Here is a 27,343-nt window from a genome sequence, read left to right as displayed (position 1 = left end):
ATATTCCAACCATCTGATAGTCCATGGTTATTATTCCATGAACACTGTGGCAACTCCACCTCCATGTTGTCCGTGTCGTCTTCTTCTTCTTCTGTGGTTTGTGTTGGTGCATGTTGCAGATACTCCCGTGGTCCCTTAGAGCCTGTAGGAACTCACAACTCAAAGTTTACCCATGAGGAGGCTACGTCCTGGAACCAAATTTGAGCAGGACACTTCTTAGAAGCGTGTTCTTAGAACGTTTCTGTCCCAAAGCAGCCATTTAGCAGAGGGCTGAATGAATCGTCTGCCCTATGAAAAGTCGAATGTCTTCACAGCTCAGGAAAACAGCTAATCTGGATGGAGGATTTGTTTGACATCTGCTCGGAGAGCTGAAGACAAACTCCATCCCCGGTCAGAATGTGCTCTGATTAATGGCAGCTGTTCCACAGGGGAGTCGCACCTTCCCGGGGCTTTTTACAAGCTGTCTGCGTTGTTGGTTGGAGGGAAGTTCTGTGGAGACGCAGTCTGGTGTCTGCGACCCAGGCGACTGTCTGCTCCGTTGAAAAGACGCCAATTGGCTCGGTGACTATCCGTCCCTCCCGAAGGTGAAGAGCTCTTGACTTTCTGAGGGTGACTTCCTCCGCTTAAAAAAGTTTGGAGGACCTTTTAGCTTCAGCCCGTGGCTGCTGGATGGGGATGGGGGTTGTGGTGTGGGTCGGGGTTGGGGTGGCCAGGGTCAGCCCTGAGTGGAAGCAAGCACTTAAATTGATTGACGGCAACAATGAGCTTTGTGACGGGGCCCGAAGGACGGGGACAATGGCTCCTCCGGCACGTTGTCCTGGTTTGGGCCTGAATGGGAGCTGGCGCCTCCTTTTGTGGCTGGAGGGAGCTGGCGGTGGTGGATCCATGTGAAACGGCCCGGCAGCTCGGATCGGGGAACCTGACCGGAGTCTGACCCTGGGTGGTCTTCATGCATGCGTGTGACGGGACGGACCGGCAGACCATGCACCTTGATCACCTGATCAGCAGAATCTTCTGGCGGGTTTCGCGCCACCTTCGCCGGCGTGCACCACCGACAGACTGGCAAACCAGAGCAATGAGACCAGTGAGACGTTCGCTGAAGGTGCAGCGGGTCGTATTCAACTAAATGGTATTGAATGTTTGTCCGCAAAGGCTCCGACGAAGGCAGGCTTGGTGACCGGAACTCAAGAAAGTGCGGTTCTGCAGCCTCACACTTCTCCGGGGCACCTGCCTCCCTTCAGGAAAGTGCAGAGCACTTGATGAAGAGCTGTTGTTTTTCCCAAATCTAAACTTGGAGAATCTCAAAGTCCAGAAAAGTCGCCAGCGTTCTTTGACTTAGCTTACATTCCTTGGCGGAGTCAGGTGTGTAATTTGGTTTGAAGTTCGACTTTCAAAACACCCCGGACTGGCTGAAACAGGAGAAGCAAAGGCTGAGCAGAGCAGGGGACAATTACCGCATTCTAGTAACAGGGTCTGTTGGTGCAGCGCCGCAGACGTACGGCGTGATGCATGTCAGGCCCAGAAAACGCTCGATATCCTAATTACAGGGTCTCGCACCCTTCTCGCTGAGCGCTAATGTGCCTGCCTCGGAACACCGAAACTCGTCTGCTGCCTAAACGGTATTTAGAGGCTTTCAAAGAGAGCTGTCAGAGGGGTCTTGATGTCTTGCGCCCTGTTTTTTTTTTTTGTTTTGCCGGAGGGAACCTTTGAAATGGCGCATTCCTTTGAGCGGCAAAACATGATTTGTTGCCTTAAAATACAGCGCTAAGCCGCGTGCTCCTATTATGGGACCAAGGCACCAAACAGAACCAAATGTAGTTTCCCCCCCCGGGGGTCAAGCAGCTCGACAGACATACACCGCGGCCACTCGTAAGGTTAGCGCCTCCTGGGTTCCCCGGCGTCCTCATTTGCTGGGAGCCGTTAATCTTCCCGTCCGTGTAACTTGGATGTGGACATGTAGCTCTGATGGACAAGAGCGAGTTTCAAGCCACGCTGCACGCCACATTAAGGAATGACTCCCGGGGGGCTCAGGATGTTGGGGGCGGTCAGAAGGAACCTCGAGTTGCCAAGAATTCTGCCCCCGCGCATCTTAGAAGAACGGAAGTTCATACCCCTTCTGAGCTGCTGACTTCATACTGTGCTGACCTGTTTCTGTGACCTCTGACCTTCGGGTTGAAGGTTCTCTGCAGCTTCTCACTTTAATTCAAGGAGGTCCCGTCGGTTTGGCGGTGTCATCACTGCGCTGAAGATGATGGTTCTGGTTCCTGCCGGGTTCTATCTGACCAATGTGCAGGATTTGTCTAGTGTCCAACGTGCACTGATGGCTGTTCATCTGATCATCTGGCTCCTTCGCTGCATTGGTGTCCCAGCCAGTGGACAATGTTGGCGTCGGTTACGGTTCCACGTCCAAACGTAGAAGCTCAGCGGTGCATCACCGAGACTCTGGGAATAAATGGTGATTATGAATCAGATTAGCGGTGGCGCGGTGGTCTCCCTGCAGGGGTCGGGTTTCGTTGACCTCACAAATCGTGCAAAAGGCTGGGAGATGACACAGATACGAGAGCGTGGACGAGAGCGTTTGACGGTGTGACTGTGTTCGGAAAACCTCTGTGAGAATCTACAACAATCTCAGATTCAGTTTGGCAACAGAAGTGGTTTTAATATCCCTCCGGGTGTGTGTGTGTGTGTGTGTGTGTCAGAGGTTGTCTGAGGATTGAATGGTGTGGAACGGCGGATATGAAGGCTAAGCTTTAGCTCTCAGAGGAGTTTCCTGAATGTGACTCCTCTGATTGCTGAAGATCTCTCACAGGTCACCCCCCTTTCCCCCGCTGGTTGCACGACGGTGCAGTTCAGATTACTGAAACACCGTGAAAAATTTGTACGAAATATAAAGTAAAAGCACAAAAAAATGCGGGAAGTGGAGTATTGGCTTAGCATTTGTCATTTTAGCCTTCTTTTAACACTTTCTCCAACCCCTGATGATTGTCAATCACCTAGCTAAAAATTGAGTCATGGATCTGTTTAGCCAATCCCAGCTGACCTTTGGACGAGAGGCGGAGCTTAATCCGCTCACCTGTCAATCACACGGAGACGTCCAACCCTCTCATTCACACCTGTGGACAATGTAGAGCCTTCAATGAACCTGCTGACTGGTTTTGGACCGTGGGAGGAAGATGGAGAACCTGGGTAGAAGAATGTTGAGGGAACCCAACCAGAAGAATCTTGAGAAATTCCAAGTAGGACTACATGGAGAGAACTCAGGCAGGAGAACCTGGAAAGAACCCTGGCCGTTTCCAGGAGAACACGAGGCTCTCTGTGAACCCAGATCCTCCAGCTCGGAGGCCAGAGTGCACCGCTGTGGTTGGACTGATTGCCAACAGATGAACGAGTTCTTCAGCCAGGTATTTGTTTTCAGCGTTGGATCTTCACCGCGTCTCCATCGGCGTGGGGTCAGCAGAGGCCACGCCGCAGCGCCATGATGTCATCATCACGACCATATATGGGCACGACGCCACGCCAGAGACAGCGGCGCCTGATGTGGTGATTGGTCACGCGGACTCTCGGCGGATGAGACACGCGGAAAAATGCTTGTCTGGCAGAAGATGCCAGGAGAGTCTGGCTGGCTCTGGGACAACTTCTTCTCCAGCATCCCAGGGAGGATCGGCGGTGGAATTCCAGCTAAGGTCTTTTTGCACGCTGATTGGTCGACCCTGGACGCCAGTTGTCATCATCTCCCTGTTCTTGGATTTTTGGACATGTGAGGGAACGTCAGGTGAAGAACGGCGGTGATTGACGTGCAGCGCCGGTGCCAGGAATGTGATGGTCCACCTCCAAGCTGGTAGCTCACGTAGCCTCCTCTCACCTCTAAGCTGCTTGACCGGCGGGGGATTTATGGATTGGGGGCGGGAGATGGATGAGCTGGAGTCACCTTGCAGCTTCCTGATGTCACCTTCTGCTATGTTCTTGCAGTTGTTTGTGACAAAATCATTCTCAGGTAAACAAGGGTTTCCTTGGTAGCTGCAGTGGTTAGCGCTTCCTCCTACCAGCCAGAAGGCTTGATACCAAAGGGACACACACACAACTTTTTGTGTGGAGTCTCCATGTTCTCCCCGTGTCTACGTGGGGTTCCTCAGGGTTCTCCAGGTTCCTCCCATAGTCCAAACACATGGAGGAGTTTCACTGGGGACCCTAAACTGTGCAGATGTGTCAATGAGAGGGTGAACGTTTGTCTCCAATTGTATGCTGAGATAGACTTTTGACTGAAAATGAGTGATTGAAGAAATTCACTAATTATTCATTATTATTATGAATCGTTCACTAATTGATAACAAAACTACATGTACTGCGAAGTCCAGGAACAACCTTCCCACCGGTGTGCAATTACACCGGTTCTTATTATCAGCCCTTCTGGTAAAAATTGACGCTATTGTTGCTACGACGTTGCTATGTATGTTGCTTTTACATCGATTGTTCAACCCCACTCACCTTCGCCGTCTCTGTCTCCCTTCCCAACGCACCTGATCCGTCGTTGAGCAGCGGTATGCAGCTACGGCGTGTGTTTCAACGGGGGCCGGTGCCGGGAGGGTTCGGCCCAGCTCTGCGAGTGTCCCGCCGGCTTCTCCGGGCCAAGCTGCCAGTACGGTGAGTAGAACATCAGGCGTTTGCGCGCTCATCCTGTCTTCTGGTGTTAGTCAGTGGATTCTGAAATGTCCCGGAAATGTCTCGCGCCCCCGTCCGTCTGTACCGCTCTCGTCAGCGTTCCTGCGCCCGCGGGGAGCCGGAGCATGTGTTCGCTCGACCCGCGAGTTCTAGCGCTCAAAGAGTTCACGCTCAAAGGTCAGAGACTCACGGCACGTATTCCTGGGCCGGAGGAGTCTCGCGCGGAGCTCCAGACCTCCTGGAGGACCGACATGAAGGTCGGCTTTGGGGTGACATCATGCAGAAGGAGCCGCATGCGGTATCAGCCAGGAACAGCATCCCCTCCGAGCCGTCACGTCTGGTAAAGACGACAAGCATGATGGAGCCTACCGAGTCATTCATTCATTCACCCTGGATCCATCACAACCCACACTGACATACAGCCATTCACCCTCTTATCGGCATGTCGTATAGAGACATACAACTCGTTCATTCATTCACATGCCATGGCAGTTTGAGGTCTCCTGTGAACCTCCATGCGTGTTTTTGGACTGTTTGTTACTCTAACAGCATGGAGTCTTCATGTTCTCCTGCCTGGCTTCTCCAGGTTCTCCGTCTTCACCATCTGAAACAGATTGAGCAGGTTCATGGAACAGGTGTGAATGAGAGGGTGAACGCTTGGATGTCTCCAAGACTGGGATTGACAGCCTCCTCTTCCAGGTGGAACTCTGGTTAGCCAGATTAGCTCTTGCTCTGGCCTCACCTGAGCACAAGCTTAGCATGCTAGCCAACGAATGAATGAATGAATCAATTGATTCATTAGTATTACAGATCGCATTCACCGTGTTGGAATGGCCGCTCTGTGAGGACTTGATGTTTCTCCCATGTCTCGTGTATGGTTTCCCGTCACTGTCCGCTGATGCAGTAAGCGCTTCTGACCTCTGACCTGACTGACCCCACCTCCACCTCCACCACTCGCACCCTGAACCAGCGTCTCTGACAGTATTATCAGCAGAGCCCATTGTCGAGCGGGAGCCGTTGCGGTGAAGCAGCGGAGGTTTGTTGTGCTTCTGATAACACCGCGCCGCAGGAAATTCCTCTCGTGTCAACGCTTCAGTAGAACTCCAGTACCCCGATTGCAGATCAGTCTGTCCGGGACCCTGCGGACCATTCTGCTGCTTGAATCAAGGTCAATCTGCGGTGGTTCCTCGCTCTGGATCTCTGCAGAGCCTTTTAGTTTCCTCGTGTTTAGCGTTATGTAAGAACCGAGCCCTTAGTGTGCTCATCAGTCACCCCGATCTGAGCTGCCCTCCCGCGAGGTGGCGTCAACCCCCCGGTCACCCTGCGGGTGTGTTGCGTAACACCCCCTGCCCTCCCGATGCCCCTACGAACCGATCGCGAGGAGGCGGGAAATATAAGAAATAGTGCTGCAGCTGAATTTCATCCTCACCAGTTTGCAGACGGCGCGCACCATCTTGGATGTTTGGGGGGGGTGCTGCTCATGCAAGGGTAGCTGGGGTGTGTGTGTGTGTGTGTGGGGGGGGGGATTCACCCCTTCATTCCCCTGATCAGAGGTGAAATGATTTAATCTCGCAGCTGCTCGAATTCTTATTTAAACAAATAGAATTTCATCCCCGAGATGAAATGATGAAAGCGGGACAATTCATTTAAGAGGAGGGGGGAGGAGGGGGGAGGAGGGGGTCGTGATCATCCGTTTTCACAGCTGCGGGTCAAATTACACGCCAAGCCCCCCCCTGTCCTCCCTCGTCCTTTGGAACAGCCCGGTGCTCCCCAATTACACTCCAGCGCAATTAAATGCATTCACTGGACTGGGATTCGAGCGTTCACTTCCAAACCCAACCATCAAATCAAAATATGATGGGCGGGTCTAGGAATAATCATAAATAATGGTATATTTCATGAATATTCATGCATTCATAAATGGTATTTCCACATCGCTTTAACCCCCAAAGCCCGACGGCTGCAACCATTGGACCTAATGGGGTTAATGAGTGGACTCATGGGGGAGTCCATCGTATAAACAGGGCGGGGGGGACCGGGGGGTTCCATTTGTTTGGGTGAGGCGGCAGCATCTTCCATTTTCTCCCAGAGGACATTTGTATGATCAAAAGCTCTGCCCCGGCGGTGGATGACCGCCATTTTGTCTAAATACATCCACCTTTCTGCCGGGGCGTGAAGGGACCCCACCTTCTGTCCCCCAGCCGCCACATTGGAATCTTCTGGCATTGTTCCACTGTGTGAATGACAGCTGTCATCATCGGTGTAAACATGCAGCCATGGGAGCCTCTGATTGGCTGCAGGTGGGGGAGGGGTGGCCGGGTTACAATTTTGGGGGGTTATTTGCAGGACGGGTGACGGAGCGATGCGCTCCCAGCTGTCGCGTTACCTCGGGTCCTGCTGGGGTCGAGGCCGGGTCGCTGCCCGGCCAGGAGGGCGAAGAGGCGACGGCGGACCGGCTCATTCCGGTGGGGGTGGTGGTCACTTCACTTCACTTCCTGGTTAGGATGGGGGTCTCTCTGCGGCAGTCTCGCTCATACCACTCCGCTGTAACCCTCACATTCTTGTGGCGATGAGTAACATCTGTGCCCCCCCCCTTCAGTCACATGGCATGGTCTGCAGGCCGTCAGCTCACTGCTCATGTTGTCGCTTGTTTACGTTCAGAGGAAGGATGTGGCCGACAGCGAGGAGGAACGCGCGATCGTAGATTCACTCGTCGTTTAATGGCTGACCCCCCCCCCCCCGCGTCTTTTCTCCCAGTTGCTTTTTGAAGTGGTTCATCCCTGTTTGTGTTCGCTGGTCGGTGCACACGTGTGTGCCGCTGCCGCCGCCGCCGCCGCCGCAACCGCTCCGGGGGCCAATTAGTCTGCCGTCAGCTGTTTGTCTTTTTAACGGCGCCCTTGTCTCCGAGGCCGCAGTAATTACAGCTTTGGAGGAAGACGCCACGCCCCCTCTGCCCCCGGACAAAACCACTTCACAAACACGGGGGAATGTTGGCCTGGTTTGCTTGGACTCAACAGGTGCAGAATGACAGAATGAACAAATGAACAGACACATGAATGAATGAATGCGTTCAATTGACGGAGATGAGGGGGGCACTTTGCTCGAACCTGATTGGTCCCTCCAAAAAGGATGTTGGGGGGTGGCTTAGAGGCGGAGTCTAACCTGGGACCACCTGTCAATCACGCCAGTTTAGTCTGGAAGAAGAAGGAGGACCCAGACAGGAGAACGCGGAGAACCTCAGAAGGTTCTCGGAAATGCAAAAGGTTCCTACAGTGTGAAAGAACTTGGCAAATGATCCCATAGATGGTGTTGAGATGGACCAGATGTTCTATTAACCCACGGCCAGGAAACTGGTGGGGGGCACGGAGGTCAAAGGTCAATCTCTGTGGTCCCGAGAGGCCTCAGAAACCGATGCGGAGACGATCCTGCACCGGATGGCGAGGTGATCCCAGGCACGCAGCTCACTGTGGACCTCCTGGTTCTCCTCAAACACGAGATCTGTGTTCCTCCTGCACGTCCAGGAGGAATGCAGTGGGCGGAGCTGGAACTGGAGGTGGAAGAGCTCCTTCTCCGCCGTCCCTGCTGTAAAAATAAACCCCTGAACTCCGAGAGCGAGCTGCTCTGGGAATGACATGCAGATGTTCATGAGAAGAAGGTGAGACGTAGAGGAGCTCCTGGCTGACGGGCAGGTGGAGGTCCAGCACCTTCAGCCTGCAGGCTCCAGTCGACGAGGAGCTACTCAGAGCAGGTCTGGGCTCCCAGCAGTCCTCCAGGAGGTGGAACCAGGTCCACTGTCCTGGAGAGAACTTTGTCTTTGTCTTCCTTGTCTCCTCAATTCCTCAGTTCGTCGGCTCCTCTGCTCCACATTTCCTCACCTCCTAGTTTCCTTGACTGCTTGTCTCCTCATTTCCTCGTTTTTCTCTTCTTCTCATTTCCCCGCCTCCTATTCACCTCGGCCCCTTGTCTCCTCGGTTCCTCGGCCCCTTTTGTCCATGGTTCCTTGTCTCCTCACCTCAGAAAAGGAGCTGATTGTTAAAGATCTTCCAAAGGTTATAATGGTTTCCCTCAGCCGGAGGAGGCTGACCCCTGTGGGGGGGGGGGGGGGGGGGGGGGGGGTGCTGCCACCGTGTCGTCTTCTTTTAGCATCCTAATCTCCTGTAATTGTGCTGAGTCACCCCTCCTGCCCCCCCCATCTCATTAGGCTTTTTACAGCATTCCTGATTAAAGGTCGCTGGCAGTCTCTCGTGGGGGTAAATGAGAAGTGACAAGAGTTAGGAAACTACAATTACAGCAATAATCCTGGTCCTGGTGGGAAAAGCTCTGGTTCCCATCCTTCAGGATGCAGAGGGACCTCTGGGCGGGGCCTCTCACCTGAGGCGCTCTTCACGCACGGGTAGTCGACGCTCTTCTGATACGAAGCCGAGCGGACGGGTCGGACGGGCCCGGTTTTCACGATCTGCTCGGCGTCGCGGCGTCCACGTGAGAAGGTCCGAGGAGGCCGTCCTGGACTCCAGGGGATCGCGGCGGTGAGGGGGGGTCCGGGTCACGTGGTACGAGGCGACCGCCGCTCTCTCTTCAAGGTCGACGTGACCAGAAGGAAGCCCAAAACACGCCGAAGAGCTGCGTTTCTGCTCGATCTGGAGGCCTTCATGTATCTGCCACCTTCTGCAGCATACCTAGGAAGCGCAGTTTGCATTCCTGCCACCGGGGGCGCTCTAAGGGCGGGGAGAAGAATCAAAACATCTTTGGATTCCTCCTGGCCGCCATGTGTCGGCCCCGCCACGGCGAATACCCGCAGGTTCGAACAGGACGGGTGCGGATAGAGCGCACGCACAGGGGTCGAGGGTCGTCCCCCCCCCCAGGGTCGGAGAGGTGCCCCCCCTCCCTTTTGTACATGGGTCGTAAAATGTTCCTCCAGCGACAAAGACACACAGCTGGGCATGTTTCTGGGCCTGTAACTTTGACTGACAGTAAAGATGAGTGATGGGACCCCCCCTCGCCACCAGCCCCCCCCAAACGATTTTTCAAACGATTACAGTCGGCGCTGCCGTGGGAGCGTCAAGGGATCTTACATTCCTTTTTCCATTTGAGCGATCTGATCGGAGGAGAGGAATAAAGGGGGCGACCTGGAGAAAAGCAGGGGGGGTGGAAGATTACGTGCACGAGGCGGCGGCGGCGGCGGCAGTGGCGGCGGCGGTCACCGAGCATGCTGGTTTTCCCAGTGCCTCCGATGTGTGCGTGTGGCGAGACGGGGTGATGCTGCAGCCGTTCCCCGCGTGGTCAAACATGGTGCCCAAGCGGCGTTTCCACGGGGGGGAGCAAAGGATCCATGTCAGGGTACCATTTAAGGGGGGTGTTTTACCCCCCCCCAAGCCATCCAGATGTAGGTCAAAGGTCAAAGGTTAAGATGCACTTCCTGCTCGGCAGCTCCTCGGTCCTAGCTAACCCGCAGCCCGGGAGTCAGCCTGTGACCCGGCTTCTGCTCACACGACCCACCTCCACCTCCACGTCCCGTCTCCACAGCACCTGGTAAATGAAAGCAGCTGTGCAGAGCGGACGCTCAGCTACCCCAGCAGGCTGTCAGATCAGCCCGCTAAAAGGAAACAGGTCAGGTTATCCGTACACCCCCCCGGCACCGACCCCTCCACCTCCCTCCTGATCCTTGATGAACGCTGCAATTTTCCAGCTCATGACCCTCTGAGATAATATCGGAGGCCTGTTGGTTTACGTTGGCCCCCGGCCCCGAGCTCCGAGCCGCTCTGTTGGGACCCGGGAGAGGTGGCGTTCTGTCCTTATCGCAGGAAGTCACACAATCCAGCATTGGAATGTAAATGGCGGCGTCCTCGCCGTCCAAGGCCTATCCCCCTGGGGGTCCTCGCCGTGGCCCCCCCTTCTCCGAGTTTCTCCCCAGGAAACTGTTTATCCGACGCCGCCAGCAACCCAGAACCCGATGGCATCAGGCAGACCAGAGCGCCGCTTTCCCACGTTAGCTTAAATCCATGAAGTCTCGAGAAAAACAGCAGCCAGAACGAAAATGATGATGAAAATAAGGGTGATGAAGATGATGATCATCCTCAATGAAGAGTCGTCAGTCACACCCCCGCCAGATCCAACACCTCTGTGACGCGCTAAACCGAGAAGCTAGGCTACTTTATGATGCAAAATAAAGCACCAATTAAAGAAAGATTAAGGTGTGCAGTGTCTGAGGGTGTGCACGTGACCCCCCCCCCCCCCCCCCCCCCATTGGCCGTGATGCAAAGCCCGTGGACTGGAATGACCCGGCAGCACCTGGACCTCTTGGGATTCACCCCGAGTTCGACCCTGAGCCTTGACCTTTGACCCCCGGCAGGCCTGAATAGATCTGCAGACGCTCTGGTGGCGGCATCTGGTGTCTCATTTTGGGAGTGGGGAGGGGGGGGGGGGGTCTGAGAACAGGCTCCTCTTTGACAGAGCTCCGGTTTCACTTCTTTTGACAGACGGGAGCTAAAGACCCTCGAACAGGAAGTCTCACCGTCGCCCCCTGGAGCCCGGAGGAAAAACTGCTTCCGTCCCCAGGGGGAGGAGGGGGGTCATCGGGTTCAAGGAGGCCCACCTGCAGCACCGAGCCAATCGGTGGCGGTAAAATCACACGCGCTCTGGAACGATCTGATCTGACGTAATGGATCGGGGTCTCCTCGCGGCGGCGGCGGTGTTTCTGCATGCCGGAGTGTGATGAGCGTGACAGTGACCCTGGACGGACCCCTGATTGGCCTGCGGCACGGGTGTATGTGGACGCCCTACAAACACAAACAGGGGAGGAATGTGCATGCAGGAACCCTCCAGGGGTCTCTGAGGTGACCATCACCTGTCTGGGAGTTTGAACCCTCTGACTCGTCTCACCAGGAAGTGCAAAAACGTGGAGAGAAAAAAAAAAAGGCGCCTGGGAGTCGCATTCTTGACCGCAGCGGTGTGATGACGAAGAAAGGGATGTTCGAGTTCGGACGGCTAGGGTTCCAGGTGTGAACATTTCCAGACGTTGTAAACACTGAGTGTGTTTGTGTGTGTGTGTGTGTGTGTGTGTGTTGGGGGTTGGGGGGTGTAACTGGCTGCTGGGATGGGGGAAAGCAATGGCATCAGTTAAGACGTTATTCTTTGCGATCACGCACTTCCTGTTGTAATCCCACTTTAGCTTTACGAGCTAATTAGCGCAGAGTGAAAGTAGCCTCCTAATTTCCTCCCCTGGCTTTTGAGGTTCGAGCGCAAGATTCCAGAACAGAGAGAGCAGAGATCTGCACGTAAAAAAAAAAAAAATCTCATCTTGGGTTTGGATCCACAGACTGTTGGCTAATTAGCTAGCTGCGAGGCTAAGCGGCGTTCTTCCGTCTGTTAATGTTTTTCCTTCCTCTCTCCGGGAACCGCTGGCCGCGGCCACAAAGCCGAGGCCTGTTTTCAGAAGTAATCTCATTTAAAGTGCTGGATTTCTTGCGGATCCTCACACGAGATCGCCGCGCTGGAACGGGGCTTTCTTTTTCTGGCGGAGGGATCCAAATTTAGCGACCGCACGTGCAGTGCCAGGTGACCCGCGGCTGGCACCGCCAGAAATCGTACCTCGACACTTATCGTGCATGTTTTGGAAATGTATCCTGGAGGCGCGGGGCTCTGCTGATTTGCATATGAGAGGGTTCGGGCTTTGGCAGAGGACGCGGGGCTCTCCTGTTGCACGTCTCTAACCTCGTCTCGTCACGCCGGGCGTTCTGCGGCTGAGATTATGGCTTGTTCTCGACCGACGGCGGCTGAATCTGACCCGGGTCATCATGTGTTGTCTGGGAGCTTGAGGGGAAGACTCTGTCTGGCATTCCAGACGACAGCTTTAATGAAAAAAAAATGGAAATGGAATTTGAGCTTGACTCCGACCTGCTGCTCGTGCTGCACGTCCAGGAAAAGTTAGGGGGTTGTAGATGTCAGGGGGGCGTTCAATGTCGGCGGGATGTTCAACGTGTGGGGCGCATTTTTAACGTAACCGGTATGTTCCACGCACCCGGGATATTCAGTCTCTCCGAGGCCTTAAATGTAATTCGGTTTTCAATGTCACCTGGTTGTTTAATGTCACCGGGATTTTAAACGTCACTGCACTGTTCAATGTCAGAGCGTTCAACGTCACCAGATGCTCAACATCGCTGGTGCATTCAGGGTTTTTTTCATGCCAACTGGTTATCGAATGTCACCGGGATTTTCAACGTCATCGGGATGTTCAATGTCAGCGGCGTGTTCAGTGGCCGCGTTATTCCTTCAGCTCCTCTCAACTCACCGCTGTGTTTTTCCATCCCATGCTGGCTCTCCGTGGTTGCAGCTGCTCCTTCTCCCCCTGGTCGGGCTGGAAGGAGGATCTCCCCGGCTTCCTGTCCTCCTCGCTCACTGCTTTTTTTCCGAACGTCCCGTTTTTCCACGACATCCGAACGACATTTGAAAGCGGCTCCGAACCCAAACGCTGATTTGGGTCCATGTGTGCGTTTTTGTGGTTGCTCACGAACACAACGGGGGCTTTGTTTCATCCCATCGCTGACTTGTCCTCCTCTTCCTCCCCTTCCTCCTCCGCTGCTTCTCCTCCTCCTCCTCGTCAGATGTCAACGAATGCGAGGAGACCAACGGCGGCTGCGAGGCCGTCTGCTGCAACACCATCGGCAGCTTCTACTGCCGCTGCCCCGCCGGACTGCAGCTCCGCGACGACGGCAGAACCTGCCAAGGTGAGCCCCTGCTAGCTGGTGTGGTTGCCATGGCGACATTATGAAAACAATGTCACAAGGACCTTCTGGTGCGCCGGTTCTCGCACCTCCGGGTTCTCAATATCATCCAGGAGTCTTCCTAGGGTGTCCTTGGGTGGGCGGAGTCAATCAAATCCGGGTCACCTGGTTTCACACTCACACACACACACACACACACACACTAACATACACACACACTCAGTAGGGTTTGCCATGAAGCTGAATAGCAGTGTCAACCCACCCTTTAATACGACATGCTAGTTTTTGTAGCATTCCGGGAACTGCGTACGGCGGTTCCACAAGGTTCTTCTGTAGAACCTCCAGCTGCAGATGTTCTGGCAGCAGAGGACTCCGGTGTCTTGCGGTAACCGTGGCAACAGAAAGTGCGCTTCTTCCCAGCCCAAACATCAAACCTCCTTCTCCGCTTTGCGGTGGATTGATGTTCCTGATTCTGAAATCTCAGGAAACGGTTGGTTTAATCAAAATAATGACTCCGTTGTGCTGACGCCAAGGGCCGGGGGGTTGGTGGTGGTGGTGGTGGTGGGGGGGGGTTTACCGCCGGCGGAGGAACTGGGGGAGGAACGGGGGATGAGGGGGGGGGATTGGACCAGAGCTGAGGAGCTGCTGGGAAAAGGCTTTCAGCTGAAGCGCAGAGGTTCCTGTTAGCCGTTACATGACTGACAGACTGTTAGGGAAGGAAAGGAGGAGAGGAAAGGTGGCGAGCAGAGGAAGGAGTAGAGGAGAGGAAAGGAGGGGAGGTTGTTTGCAGACATTCAAGAGGTTAATATTCTTAGGTTAACAGCTCAGCGCCCAACACTTAGTGTGGGGAACTTTGGAGAACCTTCAGTCACCTGCTGCTGCATGTTCACATGCAGGGGGAAGCAACCGGTCTGCATGCAACTGAAGGGGGAAGCAAGAAAGGCCAGTTTCAGTTGGATGTTCATACCTCCTCCATCAGCGCTGGGGGACCTACAGGACAGGAAGCGGTCGTGTTGATTTGCAAAATAAAACCTCACCAGAGGAGCTGGGGGTAAATAAGCCCCGCCCCCTTCCCCCTCCAACCGGGAGCATCTCCCTTTGGATTTATAGCACCTGGAAGAAGATCCCGGTACTTTGATGGCGGTACTGTGGTGCTGTGGAGACCATGAAGTACCGCAGATGCAGGCTGTGGGCCTGTAAAGGTGAATTATAGCCGCGCTCAATGAAAGGGACGCGCATGGCTGGGCTGCAGGCGCGGCGGGGGGGGAGATGGAGCCAGGAGGAGGAGGAGGAGGATGGAGCCAGGAGGAGGAGGAGGAAGAGAAGAAGAAGGAGGAGGATATCAGGCAGGCTGGATGAGAAGTAGTGACCGGCGCTTCCGTCAAGAGTGAACACAATCGTGAGAAGAAGACCAGGAGGACGAAGAGGCAGAGGAGGAGGAGGAGGAGGTCTGCGTTCCCGCCATGGTCCTGGGGGGGGTCTGGCTGCTGCTGGTCCTCCGAGGGACGCTCCTGGCGTCCGGGGCCAACTATCCACTGGGGTTCTACCGGAGGGGCTGCTTCAGGGCCCTCTGTTTCCATGGGAACGGGGGTCTCGGCACCGGGTTCCTGGCTGCAGGTAGGGGGGGGGGGTTCATGTTATTTATTTATGCATATATATATATTTATGTAGTATTTAGGTCTCACCATCCGAACCACTCTCCGTGAAAACCAACAGCTGCTGTAGCTTTGTCTCCGAGCGGCGTGTGTGTGTGTGTGCGTGTGTGTGTGTGTGTGTGTGTGTGTGTGCGCTTGCGGTCCACAAGACCGGATTCCCGTCCAGGGAAAGCGAAACAGGAGGAAACATGGAAAAATGAATGACGGGCTCCTGCCAGCTCCCCTGGATGGATGGAGGGGGGGGGCTGGTGGAGAAGGTCTGGCGCCCCCCCACTCCAGAGCATGCCGTGGGATTTTACGGGTGGGAGGCGTGGGGGGGGTCTGCTCTTCAACCTTCCCTGCCAAGTTCTTCTGGATCTGCATCCTGCATTCTTTCCTTCTTCTCTTCTTCCGCCTGCCCCCCCCCCCCCCCCCCGGTATAATGTCACAAAAGTGGGGGGGGGCGTTAAGACCTGATTCAGGGAGGTCACGTGGACCCACCGCCCCCGTCTGCTCCTCGGCCACCTGGGGTATGAGTCCATCCACGGTTTTATTATTGATATATCAGGTGGAGGGGCAGCATGTTTATAAAATCTCCAATTGGAAGAAATTTAATTTGCATTTCAGGATTTTTCATTTTTTTACAGCAGCTTTCCAGACGCTTATTGATGCTTTATTATAGCACTTTTAGATGAGGGAGTATTTCTTCGTCTCTGACCCATAAAATAATGTGTGTTGTAGGGGGGAGGGTTCCTCTGGAGGTGGTCGTGCTTCAGAAACCACTTCTTTTTATTTGTTTATAGTGTCCACACTTGGCCTGGAGTGTGTGTGTGTGTGTGTGTGTGTGTGTTTTGCACCCCCCCCCCCCGACCGCTTTAATTTTCCACATGTTGTCTTGGCCCAGGGGGACGCCAACCAGAAGCGGAGGAATTTAAATTTGGTTTTAAATGTTCAGTAGTTGTTACCACATGGGAGGATTGGTGTGTGTGTGTGTCGGTGTGTGTGTGTGTGTGTGTGTGTCGGGTTCTTGTGGGACTCTCTTCCTTGCACATCCATCATCTCATCTCCTCCTCCTGTGCACCTTTATCCCAAAGCCTGCAGCTTGGCAGCTCATCTGGGCTTTGCCGCCACCGCCATGTTTTTTTTCCTCTTCGTAATGAGAGGATTTATTCAAATAGCCGTAAGTTCCCCTCTTTCTCTCTCTCTCTCTCTCTCTCTCTCTCTTCATCCCTCCATCCGTCCTCCCCCCCCAGATATTGATGAATGCCAGGTCCATAATGGCGGCTGCCAGCACAGATGCATCAACACCAGAGGTTCCTTCTACTGTGAATGTCACCCGGGGTCTCGCCTGCACGTGGACGGACGCACCTGCCTCGGTAACATCTGCCCGTCTGTCCATCCATCTGATTGTCCATCTGTCCATCCATCTGATTGTCCATCTGTCCACCCGTCTCTCCATCAGCCCATCTGTCTGTTATATATCTGTCTGTCCATCCACTGGACCGTCTTGATGTTTCTCCCCAAACTCATACAGACTCCACCTCTGGAGTCCAGAGTCAAAGGTCACTCCTTCACCCCTCCTCCATCCCTCCGTCATTGGACCAAACAACCGGTTTGTTAAGGCTACGAGGGAGAAACCGCAGCATGGCGACATCGCCATGTTAGCTAAACTGCTAACGGCTAATGTGAGCCCACTCGTGGATCCATGCAAGGACCAGTAACTGGACCTACCCTGATATCCTATAATAATCCCTTCACCCAGGAGGTGAAGTGCAACGGAAAGCGACCTTTGCGTCCGGGATGACCACCAAAACCAACCGCCAAAGTCTAAGTTGGCAGAAGGTCACGAGTGATAATCGTGATCACGCCCTCATTTAAGCTGGAAGATGAAGCGGCGCCTCCTTTGACCCGGACGCTCTGGAACATCCGTCCAAGCCCGGGACGCCGTCCCATCAGCCCGCCCGGATGGCTCCGGCTTGGCTCGCCATGTTGCGTGTGATTCTCCAGTGGCGGTTGGCCATATCCCACACGCCGCGGCGGCCGCGGCAGAGAAATATTTTGCCTGGAACGTAGGTCTGGGGTTTGATGGATGTTCTGGACCGCTGCCCTCCAGGAGGAAAACACCGGGTGGCGGCGTGTGCTTTGTCCTCTTCCGCGGCCGGCAAACACCTGCGGAGGGTCTGACGTAGATGAACGTGTGATGGGAGTCCAATAACCCCTTCTTCTTCTTCTTTTCCTGCAGCTGTCCTCTCCTGCGCCGTGGGGAACGGCGGCTGCGAGCACCAGTGCCTGCAGCAGACCGTCGCCCACTTCAGCTGCCGCTGCCGGCCGGGCTTCCAACTGGCGGAGGACGGCAAGCACTGCACACGTGAGCAGATGGCGAGGACCAGAACTTCTTGGCGTCCTTTTTATCCCAGAATGTTTATCTTAAATGAAGGTCCTCCAGATGATGATTTCTAAAGCCGCCGCCTCTCTGTCCATTACAGTGCAGAACCCCTGCTCGCGCCGCAACGGTGGCTGCATGCATGAGTGCAGGTCCGACGGCGCCGGGGTGCACTGCGACTGCAGGCCCGGCTTCGTGCTGCTCGAGGACGGGCGGAGCTGCCAGGGTGAGATCGCCGCCGCTACCGTCGCCACTGCCGCCGCCAGGCCATCAGAACATCACCTGGCTATTCTGTTCTCCTGTGGTAGATCACATGATCAGCCCCGCAGGAGCTAATTAATATTAATGCTAGTTCCTGATTCCTGCTAGCTAGCTTACCCTGCTAGCCACCCCGATGCGGGGGTGTCAACAAAGACGAACAGCTATGGCAACACAGTTATTATTAACCCTTGTGTTGTCTTGCGGGTCAAAAGTGACCAACTACCATGTTTAGCTGTAGAAAAAACACCTTAACCTATTTTTTTCCAACTTGAAATTTTATGACTTTTCCTAAAGAGACCCCATAATTGGAAAAAGATATACTTCTTTTTTGTTTATGTGTCCACATGGGCTGTACACCACTAGGGAACAAAGATTGTCTTATGGGTCATTTTTGACCCGTAGGACAAGGGGAGTAAACACAATGTTAAGATTGCACGAGGGTTAATATTGATAGATTTTATTTTAACTCCATATTTGTTGTCTCTATTAGCTAATTCAATTTAAACCTAAATACCGTTGTGCTAATACACAGTTGTTTCAGGTTGTTCTCCCGCTCAAGTCTCCTTCAAACGTCTATTTTTTTTTGTCCCAGATGTTGATGAATGCAGCAGCGAGGCATCCCTCTGCGCCCACGGCTGCCGCAACACCCCGGGCTCCTTCGCCTGCGTCTGCGACGCCGCCTACGAGCTGGGATCCGACGGGAGGCAGTGTTACAGTGAGTTGCCGTCGGCCGAGCGGCGCGGCGGCGACGGCGTCCCCCTGGTTCTGACGTGGCCTTTCCCCCGGCAGGGATCGAGATGGAGATCGTCAACAGCTGCGAGAACAACAACGGAGGCTGCTCGCACCTGTGCCGGCATTCCACCGGAGGCCCCGTCTGCTCCTGTAACCATGGTTACACGCTGGATGACGACCTGAAGACCTGCGTCGGTAGGAGACCAGGCGAACCCGCATTCTTATTATTAATTCAAGCGGCCTCCCAGCCAGAAGATCCCTAGTTGGATTCCCGCAAGGTTCCTTCCTGTGCGGAGTCTCCATGTTTGTCTGTGTGGGTTCCTCAGGGTTCTCCGGTTCCTCCCAAGGTTCACTGGAGAGCCTATCTTTAGCCCTGTGGACATACAGGGAAGCCCTCGGTGTTGACATGTCGACGTCCTCCCTGTCTCCTGCAGACGTGGATGAGTGTGCAGAGCGGAGCTCCTGCTGCCAGCAGGACTGCGCCAACTACCCCGGGGGCTACGAGTGCTACTGCTCGGCGGGCTACAGGCTCAGCGCCGACGGTTGCAGCTGCGACGGTACGTCCCGGACGCAAAGGTTGCTTCCTGCTTACCTTCACCTGCTGGGAGAAGGTGTCCTGACTGCGGTGTCTCCGCTGCGCGTCGGCGGCGTTCAGACGTGGACGAGTGCCTGGCGGGGAACGGCGGCTGCGATCACACTTGTCAGAACAACGCCGGCTCCTTCCAGTGCTTCTGCAGGAGGGGCTTCCGCCTGGAGGAGGACCGGCTCTCCTGTGTCCGTGAGTACAAGGAACATCAGTAAGGAGCTCCGGGAGCAAATCCGAACCAGATTTACAGCGATCGGACTTCGAATAGCAGCAATAATAAACGGTCTAGTCCAGGGGTCGGCAACCCCCGGCGCCGGAGCCGCATGCGGCTCTTTCATCTTTACACTGCGGCTCCGAGCGGCTTGGGTAAATAAATTATAAATATTTAACCCTCATATTATGTTTAGGGTCAATGGGTGAAATGGGTCAAATTGACCCTAAACATAATATGAGGGTTAATTGAAGTGTGTTCATTCCTTTTTTTTTACTTTTAGTTCTAAGTTGCAAGATTATTGTGATCTTGAAATATGAAATAAAATTATATTTATTATTTTTCGCCGCTCAAAATAACGTCACACTCGCGGAAGCCGGTAGACCCGCCAGCCGGTAAAGTCCCGATCTGCAGATGCTGTGCGCAGAAGTTCAGGAGCAGAAGTCCCATAAACCAGGTAAAATAAATATCTATGAAGATATTTTGCAAATATTTATTTTTTTATTGTTTACTGACACAGCGATTTTTTTCCCGATTTATTCTTAAAATTCAGGTCAAGGCTCTGCTACACGCTCTGAAAGCCCAAAGCTCAAAATGAGTTCATTACATAAATAAAATTTAATTTTCTCCGTGTGAATGTCTGAAGCAACACAGTACACACTTGTTTATACAAAGTGTAAAGGTAATAAAAAGCAAGTTATACCGTGGCGCCTTTATTTTAGACGTCAAAAAGTAATTGGGGCCCCCGGTGTTTTCTTTTCCGAGGAACCCGGGTCCAAATGGCTCTTTGGGTGTTATGGGTTGCCGACCCCTGGTCCAGCCGCATAAATGGTTGGATGTCGCTATATGCGCACCTGCGATTGGTCCGTGGTGAACCCCGCTTCTCGCCCGTCAACAGCTGGGATCCCAGCACCCCTGCAACCCTGACTGCAGAATTAGCGATGTATAGAATGCATGAATGAATGATTCAAGCACTGATAAAGGACCGATTCTGAGCCCAGCAGTTAGTTTTTGGCTCACCGAAGTAGAAGGTAGCCCTCCTCCAGGGTGCCTTCCTCACCGCTCTCCTCCCCGCAGCCCTGGAAGACGCAGTGGAGGCTCTCACCAGCGGGGGCGCCGTTGAGCTGCCCCTCCCCCGCCCGCAACTCACCCTGCTGCAGGACTACAGCCAGCAGCTGGAGCGCTACGACGACTACGAGGACGACGAAGGCGAGCTGAGGGCCGAGAGCAACCTGGAGGAGAAGTTCGGTAGGTTCTCAGCTGATCGCCGGGCAGGAAGTGACCATAAATGGCAGGGGGCGTGCAGGGTCAGCAGCTGCAGGTTCACATATAACACAGTTATAACACTGTTAGTACCATATTATCATGATGCATTTGTTTTTTTTTGATGCTTTAAAGTCCTTTTATCCCCTGTTATTTCTCTTTTTCTGCCTCCAGTCTGTTTGGACGACACCTTTGGACACGATTGCAGTCTCAGCTGCGACGACTGCTCCAGCGGGGGCAAATGCAACCTCTGGAAGAGCGGCTGCGACTGTCCGGACGGATGGACGGGCCTCATCTGCAACCAGAGTGAGACCTGGCTACACGAACACACACACACACACACACACACACACATACAGACACACACACACACGTGCAGAGATCAGCAGTGACCCCCCCCTTCATTGTTTCCCACAGCTTGCCCTGCCGCATATTTCGGGAAGAACTGCTCCTTCCCCTGCAAGTGTAAGAACGGCGCCAGCTGCGACCCCGTCAGCGGTGGGTGCCGCTGCCCGCCCGGTGTCAGCGGGGAGTTGTGCCAGGACGGTGAGTCACCCCCCCCCCATCCCCATCCCCATCAGTGAGGGAACATTCTGACCCACACTCCTCGATTTTGTGTCACCCGTCCTTCCTCCAGGCTGCCCTAAGGGCTTCTACGGGAAACAGTGCAATAAGAAGTGCAATTGTGCCAACAACGGGCGCTGCCACCGCACGTACGGCGCCTGCCTGTGCGACCCCGGCCTCTACGGGCGCTTCTGCCACCTACGTAAGTACCCCTTCCAACCCTCCCATATGCCCCCCGCAACTTTCCCACCAGCCCATCACTTACTTCATCCAAGCATACAGCGCAAAAGAGCAGAGTACCAGAAGTTGGACCCACACAGAAAGTGCAATCTTTACTCATATGGTACATGGTTTTGGGTTGTGGTAGTTGGTGGCGGAGCCTAGCCATTGGTAGCATTATAATCCGACTGTCTGAGGTGGATAACGCACCTGATTTCTGGTCAGAACTCAGAGCATACCGGTTCAGGTGCTCTTTAAGTTTTGTAAGCACTCCGCGCGCAATCAAAATATATACCGTCCTTTCTCAGCCTGTCCAAAGTGGACCTTTGGGGCCGGTTGTTCCGAGGAGTGCCTGTGCGTCCAGAGGAACACCCTGGAGTGCCACCGTCGCCACGGCACCTGCGTCTGTAAGCCGGGTTACCAGGGCGACACCTGCAAGGAAGGTGAGCGCAACCTAGCGGCGGCCGGCTCGGCTCCTTCTTGCCACCGCTGGTCACTCACGCTTCCGTCCCGATCCGTCCCTAGAGTGCAGCCCGGGCTCCTTCGGGTCCGGCTGCGAGAGGACCTGTTCCTGTCCACCAGGGGTGTCATGTGACCACGTGACCGGCAAGTGCCAGAGGAAGTGCCCCGCCGGGCGCCACGGCGAGAACTGCGATCAGGGTAAGCGGCTGCATTTCCTCGATGTAACGAGTCCAGTCCGGTTGGCTTCACTCCCTCGTACCAGGCAGAAGGCTAGCTCGACGTGGGAGGCCTTCTGCCTCAACCAGAGAGAGAGAGGAGGATGTGGAGGCACGAATGACTATTAATACCGGTCCTGCTAACAGCTACATGCTAGTAGCTGAAATGATACAATTGCTTGAATATTTATGGAAGAAATAATCTGGAAAGACGGCGCAGTAGATCAATGAGAGTCCGAGGACTCGGGAGAAGATCGTCAGCTCGTGTGCTAATGAAGGGGCAGGAGTGCAGACGAGATAGGACGCAGAGAGGGCGCATCACTTCAGTAGCGTGAGCCTATCGCTGGACGCTAGGCTAATGCTAACGTAACTAAAGGAAAGTTTAAGGCCTTTTCTTAAGCATAGCATAGCATAAAAATGATAAATAGCACCGGCTTACAGGGGGTGCTGGCCGCTGTCGCTGATGAGGTAGTGTTCTGTCCTCCACTTTGTGCGTCAGACTGTCCTGAGGGGAGGTTCGGCCCAGGTTGCGTCCATCCTTGCAACTGCTCTGGAGCCCCGTGTGACATCGCAACAGGTCGTTGCACGTGTCCGGCCGGCACGGCGGGGAGGCACTGCGAGGACGGTGAGTGAGTCCTGCCGCTTCTGTCGCCGCCGCCGTCGACTCGACCTCCGACCCCAAACCCCTCCTCCTCCCTGTGACGCAGTGTGTCCGGAGGGGCTCTGGGGCACCAGCTGCACCAAGGCTTGTCCCCCCTGCCAGAACGGCGGCGTGTGCGACAAACACAACGGGTCGTGCAGCTGCACGCCGGGCTTCACGGGGCAGCTCTGCCAGAACCGTGAGTACCGGCGGCACCGCAGAATCAGGAAGTGCCGTCTTTTCCGATATCACAAGAAGTTTGTCTCTGAAACCCTGGTGTGGTCGCTCCAGCGTGCCCGGGCGGGCGCTTCGGCCAGGAATGCCGGATGAAGTGCGTGTGCGAGAACGGCGCCCGGTGCGACGCCGCCAGCGGCCGCTGCTCCTGCGCTCCGGGATGGACGGGGCCGGCCTGCGGGAAAGGTGAGGCCACACCGACCTGACCTCAGGTCCGCCTTCTTTCTCTACTGCATCTTCTTCTTCTCCTCGCCGCAGTGTGCGACAGCGGGCGCTGGGGTCCGGACTGCGCCCGGAGCTGCGACTGCCAGAACGGAGACGGCGGCTGCGACGCAGCGACGGGCCGCTGCAGCTGCGAGGCCGGTTCCACCGGAGAACGCTGCCACCACAGTACGTCCTCCCTCTGTTTATGAGTCGGAGAACCGCGGCGGAAATGAAACCGCGGTTGCGTTAACAAGCGGCGGTAAGGCGGAGCGGCTGCCATCAAAGGGAACCCCGGAGCCTTTCGGCGCGCGCGGAGTTTATTAAAAATGTCCCCCCGCCAAAACGGAGGCCATTAAATGAAAAGGATGTGTGTTTTAACCCTTTAGAGTCCGGGCACGATGGAAGCAGCTGGATTTAACCCTTTCAGACGACCAGAGGGTGAACGGTTGTAAAGGGTGTGTGAATGAGTGAGTGAATGGATGGACGTGACAATGAGTAACTGAATGGTTTTATATGATTGAATAAGTTGCGACTGAGAGGGTGAATACTTGCATATTTCTATGTGAGGTGTGAATGATTGAAGGGTTAGTGATATTTCATTTATATTGTGTATATTTCATGAATGAATGAATGAATGAATGAATGAACGGCTCCTCACCTGCTGGATGTGGCTCTGCGAGTTGCTAGCTGCTAACTGTTAGCATATGGGGACGCAACAGGGCAGCCTGGTCTGTCAAAATGAGTTAAGTTACCAGCAGTTGTGTGTGTTTGTGTGTGTGTGTTTGTCTGTGACCCACCTCAGAGTGTCCATCCGGTACGTTCGGCCTCGGCTGCCGCCGCCGCTGCCAGTGTGCCAACCAGGCCCTGTGCGACCACGTGAGCGGCGCCTGCACGTGCCAGGTCGGCTGGACGGGAACCTTCTGCGAGAAGCGTGAGGGACAAGTTCAGGTTCATCTCATTCATATTCTTGCCAGACGGTGTTGTAATGTATGTGTGTGTGTGTATGTGTGTGTGTGTGTGTGTGTGTGTGTGTGTGTGTGTGTGTGTGTCAGCCTGCCCACAGGGCTTCTACGGTCTGGACTGTCAGAAGAAGTGCTCGTGTGAAAATGGCGGGCGCTGTGACCCGGTGGGCGGGCTCTGTTCGTGCCCCGCCGGCTGGACCGGCCCGTCCTGCAACCTGAGTGAGTCGGGGGCGCCGCCGCCGCCCGTTACCGCGGTAACCGGCAGGCTCGGATAGATCAGAGAACGGTCCGGGACGTTCTCCGGACCTCCAGGTGAGGTCCGGGGTCGGCAGGAGGTGACCGCATTGTCCTCCCTCTCATGGCAGCGTGCCCGAACGGTTTCCATGGAGACGGCTGCAATCGGACCTGCGGCTGCCACAACGGCGCCGCTTGCCATCATGTCAGTGGGCTGTGCGCGTGCACGGCAGGCTGGACCGGACCCGCATGCACGGAGGGTAAGTGGACACGCGGCGGCCACGGCGGCTCGCCTCACCGATCACCTAATTGCCCCCCCAACCCCTAGAATGCCCCCCCGGGCTCCACGGGCCGGACTGCCGCCATCGCTGCCTGTGTCAGAACGGCGGCGTCTGCAACCGCACCGACGGGATGTGCACGTGTGCCAGCGGCTGGACGGGCGCCGCCTGCGAACTCGGTAGGAAACCCGGGGGACTCGCACGGTGTGTTGGGAAAGAATCTCAAATTGTCCCGCCGATCGGAACCTCTCATCCGCCCTATGGTTTCCATGGTTACGGCTGTCGCCTCGGCAACAAGCGACAACACGAGATGCCGGGAGGGAGGCGACGTGTGGGTTTGAACTTTTTTTAACAATTTTTAACTCCTACTCCCCCCTCCTCTTTGTCTCCCTCTTCTTCCTCTTCCTTTTCCTCTCCTCCTCTTCCCAGAGTGTGTTCCAGGTGTGTTTGGCTCCGGCTGCAATCAGAGTTGTGAATGTCAGAACGGAGGTCGGTGCGACAGACGGAGCGGCCGCTGCAGCTGCGGCGCCGGCTGGATCGGGGAGCTCTGCGAGAGAGGTGGGGGCTCCGGCCGGGCGCTCGGAGACGAGTCCGGACTAGCATCTCTGTGGAAGCTGACCCCCGCTTTCCCTCCATGCAGCCTGCGAGGCGGGCTGGTTCGGCGTGGGCTGCCGGGAGCGGTGCCGGTGCGCCCGGGGCGAGGGGTGCCACCACGTCAGCGGGGAGTGCCAGTGCCCCCCCGGCTGGAGGGGGAGGACCTGCGACAAAGGTAGGGTCGCAACGGCGCCGGGGGCGGGGCTTAGTTGCCGGGCGCCGCTTCCTAGTGCCCCCTGATAACTATTTCAAGGAAGAAGGAAAGTTGATTTTTAAAAAGTTGGTTCCTGGTCCAGGAACAGACCAGTTCTTCAGCGTGCTCCTCTTCCTCTTCCTCCTTTGTCCATCCCATTCTTTCTCCTGTCCTCCCTCTAACAGTGCAGAGGAGAAAACACAGAAAAATCACTTTCTGAGGCTTTGATTCGGGGTTCAGGGTGTTTGTGTGTGTTCGTCATTTGAAGTACGTGGTTGTGCACTTGTTAGAGTGTTTGTGCATGTGTGTGTTTGTGCACATGTGTCTAAGTGTGTGTGTGTGTGTGTATATACGGGGGGGATTTAGTCTCTTATGGAGATTGGGGCCTCTGTTGCTTGTTTGTGTTTGTGTTTTGGTGTACCTGCATCCAAACCTGTGTGTGTGTGTGTGTGTGTGTGTGTGTGTGTGTGTGTGTGCAGCGTGCCTGCCGGGCTCGTTCGGGGTTGGCTGCCTGCAGCGCTGCATTTGTCCCGAGGGCTCTTCCTGCCACCACGTCAGCGGGGAGTGCGTCTGCCCCCCCGGCCTCACCGGCAACGGCTGCGAGCAGAGTGAGCGACCGACGCCCAAACACACCCTTTCTGAAAACCCCGGTTATCTTCTGTCCCGCTCACTTTGAACACACACACACACACACACCCTCCCCCCCACAGCCTGTCTCCCGGGCACCTTCGGCCAGGACTGTAACCAGGTGTGCCAGTGTTCGGCCGCCAACCAACTCTGCCACCCGGTGTCCGGATCCTGCTACTGCGCCTCGGGTTTCCACGGGCCCGACTGCGACCAAGGTACCTGAAGGCACCACATCAAACCAATATTTAATATCCAAGTATGATTTCTTGACACACTCCCCGTCCCCACAGTGTGTGCGGAGGGTCTCTACGGTCCAGGCTGCCGGGAGGTTTGTGCCTGTGAGAACGGCGGCAGCTGTGACCCGGCCACCGGGGCTTGCGAGTGTCCGCCGGGATTCATGGGTGCTCGCTGCAACGTGGGTGAGTGTGTGTGTGTGTGTTCACGTGCATGTACATGCGCACAAACCCAAGTGTCCATCTCCATGGCAGCGTGTCCCGACGGACGATACGGCGTCCACTGCGCGGGGGTGGCCCGGTGTGGAGACGGCGGGCGCGGTGACCCGGTGAGCGGGCGCTGTGTTTGCGGACCTGGACGGCGTGGAGAAGACTGCTCGCATGGTGAGAACATCCATTAAAGATCCGGTTCCTTCCGATAAACTTCTTCTGCTTTGGGCTGCTGCCTTCAGAGCAGGAGATCCGACTCCCTCTCACCCTCCTCCCACCTCCGTTCATAAACCTCCTCTCTGGTCTTCCTCTAGATCAGGGGTCTCAGAGTCGCGGCCCTCGGAACAATATTTTGTGGACCCCAAATGTTTATGTCACATGCATCTGGGGGTTTTATACAGTGGGTTTAAAAAAAAAAAAAAAAAATGGGTAGGAAAAAATGGGAAAGTAACTTTGCAATGTATTTTCTGCTTCAAAATTTGAAAATGAAATGACTTTTTGATGAAAAAATGTCTGGTGAACGATCTTTTCTTTTCTTATTTCTATAAAAACCATAAAAATCAAAATTAAAAAGATTGATTTAATGACCAAAATAGCCATCATTAACCTTTCAAACATTATACCTTCTCTCATAGACGCTACCAATCAATTTTCTAATAAATTCTAGCTGCAAATTTTCCCACAGTGACAAGATTTTCTCTTTTAGCGCAAGAATATTTTTAGGGTGTAATTTGATTCTTTTTTAATATTCCTTTTTAATATGAATTTGTCATGTATTCTTTTATCGGAACACTTCTTACATATAAATTTTACAATTTACATGTTTACCTCCTTTACACTAAAACAAAGGAAAACTTTGGACTTCTAGGTAATGATTTTACTGTTCCGGACATCAGTTTTAAAAAAACTGATCAAATTAGGCCTCCTCCAACCTCAGCATTCTTCTACCCAGATCTTCTCCACACGTCCTCTATCCATGTCCAAACCATCTCAGTCCGACTTTATCTCCAAAACATCTAACATGC

General features: G+C 54.6%; 1 protein-coding gene across 1 annotated transcript in view; it reads left to right on the top strand.

Moving 5' to 3' along the window:
* Positions 1–27,343, top strand: part of megf6b (multiple EGF-like-domains 6b) — a 33,971-nt gene that overhangs the window by 4,148 nt on the left and 2,480 nt on the right. Inside the window, exons 4-32 of the mRNA XM_086149634.1 lie at positions 4,537–4,641; positions 13,260–13,382; positions 16,267–16,389; positions 17,256–17,381; positions 17,500–17,622; positions 18,250–18,372; positions 18,447–18,584; positions 18,824–18,946; positions 19,045–19,167; positions 20,264–20,434; positions 20,624–20,755; positions 20,867–20,995; positions 21,087–21,215; positions 21,541–21,675; positions 21,758–21,892; positions 22,409–22,534; positions 22,617–22,748; positions 22,841–22,969; positions 23,042–23,173; positions 23,790–23,918; positions 24,040–24,168; positions 24,315–24,443; positions 24,512–24,640; positions 24,891–25,019; positions 25,102–25,230; positions 25,728–25,856; positions 25,959–26,090; positions 26,166–26,294; positions 26,364–26,492. Of these exons, the coding sequence (XP_086005760.1) occupies positions 4,537–4,641; positions 13,260–13,382; positions 16,267–16,389; positions 17,256–17,381; positions 17,500–17,622; positions 18,250–18,372; positions 18,447–18,584; positions 18,824–18,946; positions 19,045–19,167; positions 20,264–20,434; positions 20,624–20,755; positions 20,867–20,995; positions 21,087–21,215; positions 21,541–21,675; positions 21,758–21,892; positions 22,409–22,534; positions 22,617–22,748; positions 22,841–22,969; positions 23,042–23,173; positions 23,790–23,918; positions 24,040–24,168; positions 24,315–24,443; positions 24,512–24,640; positions 24,891–25,019; positions 25,102–25,230; positions 25,728–25,856; positions 25,959–26,090; positions 26,166–26,294; positions 26,364–26,492 (3,750 nt within the window). The remainder of the gene's footprint in view (positions 1–4,536; positions 4,642–13,259; positions 13,383–16,266; positions 16,390–17,255; positions 17,382–17,499; positions 17,623–18,249; positions 18,373–18,446; positions 18,585–18,823; positions 18,947–19,044; positions 19,168–20,263; positions 20,435–20,623; positions 20,756–20,866; positions 20,996–21,086; positions 21,216–21,540; positions 21,676–21,757; positions 21,893–22,408; positions 22,535–22,616; positions 22,749–22,840; positions 22,970–23,041; positions 23,174–23,789; positions 23,919–24,039; positions 24,169–24,314; positions 24,444–24,511; positions 24,641–24,890; positions 25,020–25,101; positions 25,231–25,727; positions 25,857–25,958; positions 26,091–26,165; positions 26,295–26,363; positions 26,493–27,343) is intronic.

Source organism: Fistularia commersonii, chromosome 7 (genome assembly GCF_037954325.1).
Source record: "Fistularia commersonii isolate RoL2024-O1a breed Wild chromosome 7, RoL_Fcom_v1.0, whole genome shotgun sequence".
NCBI lineage: Eukaryota > Metazoa > Chordata > Actinopteri > Syngnathiformes > Fistulariidae > Fistularia > Fistularia commersonii.
The sequence above is the reverse complement of the archived record's forward strand: the minus strand, read 5'-3'. Positions and strand labels throughout refer to the sequence as shown.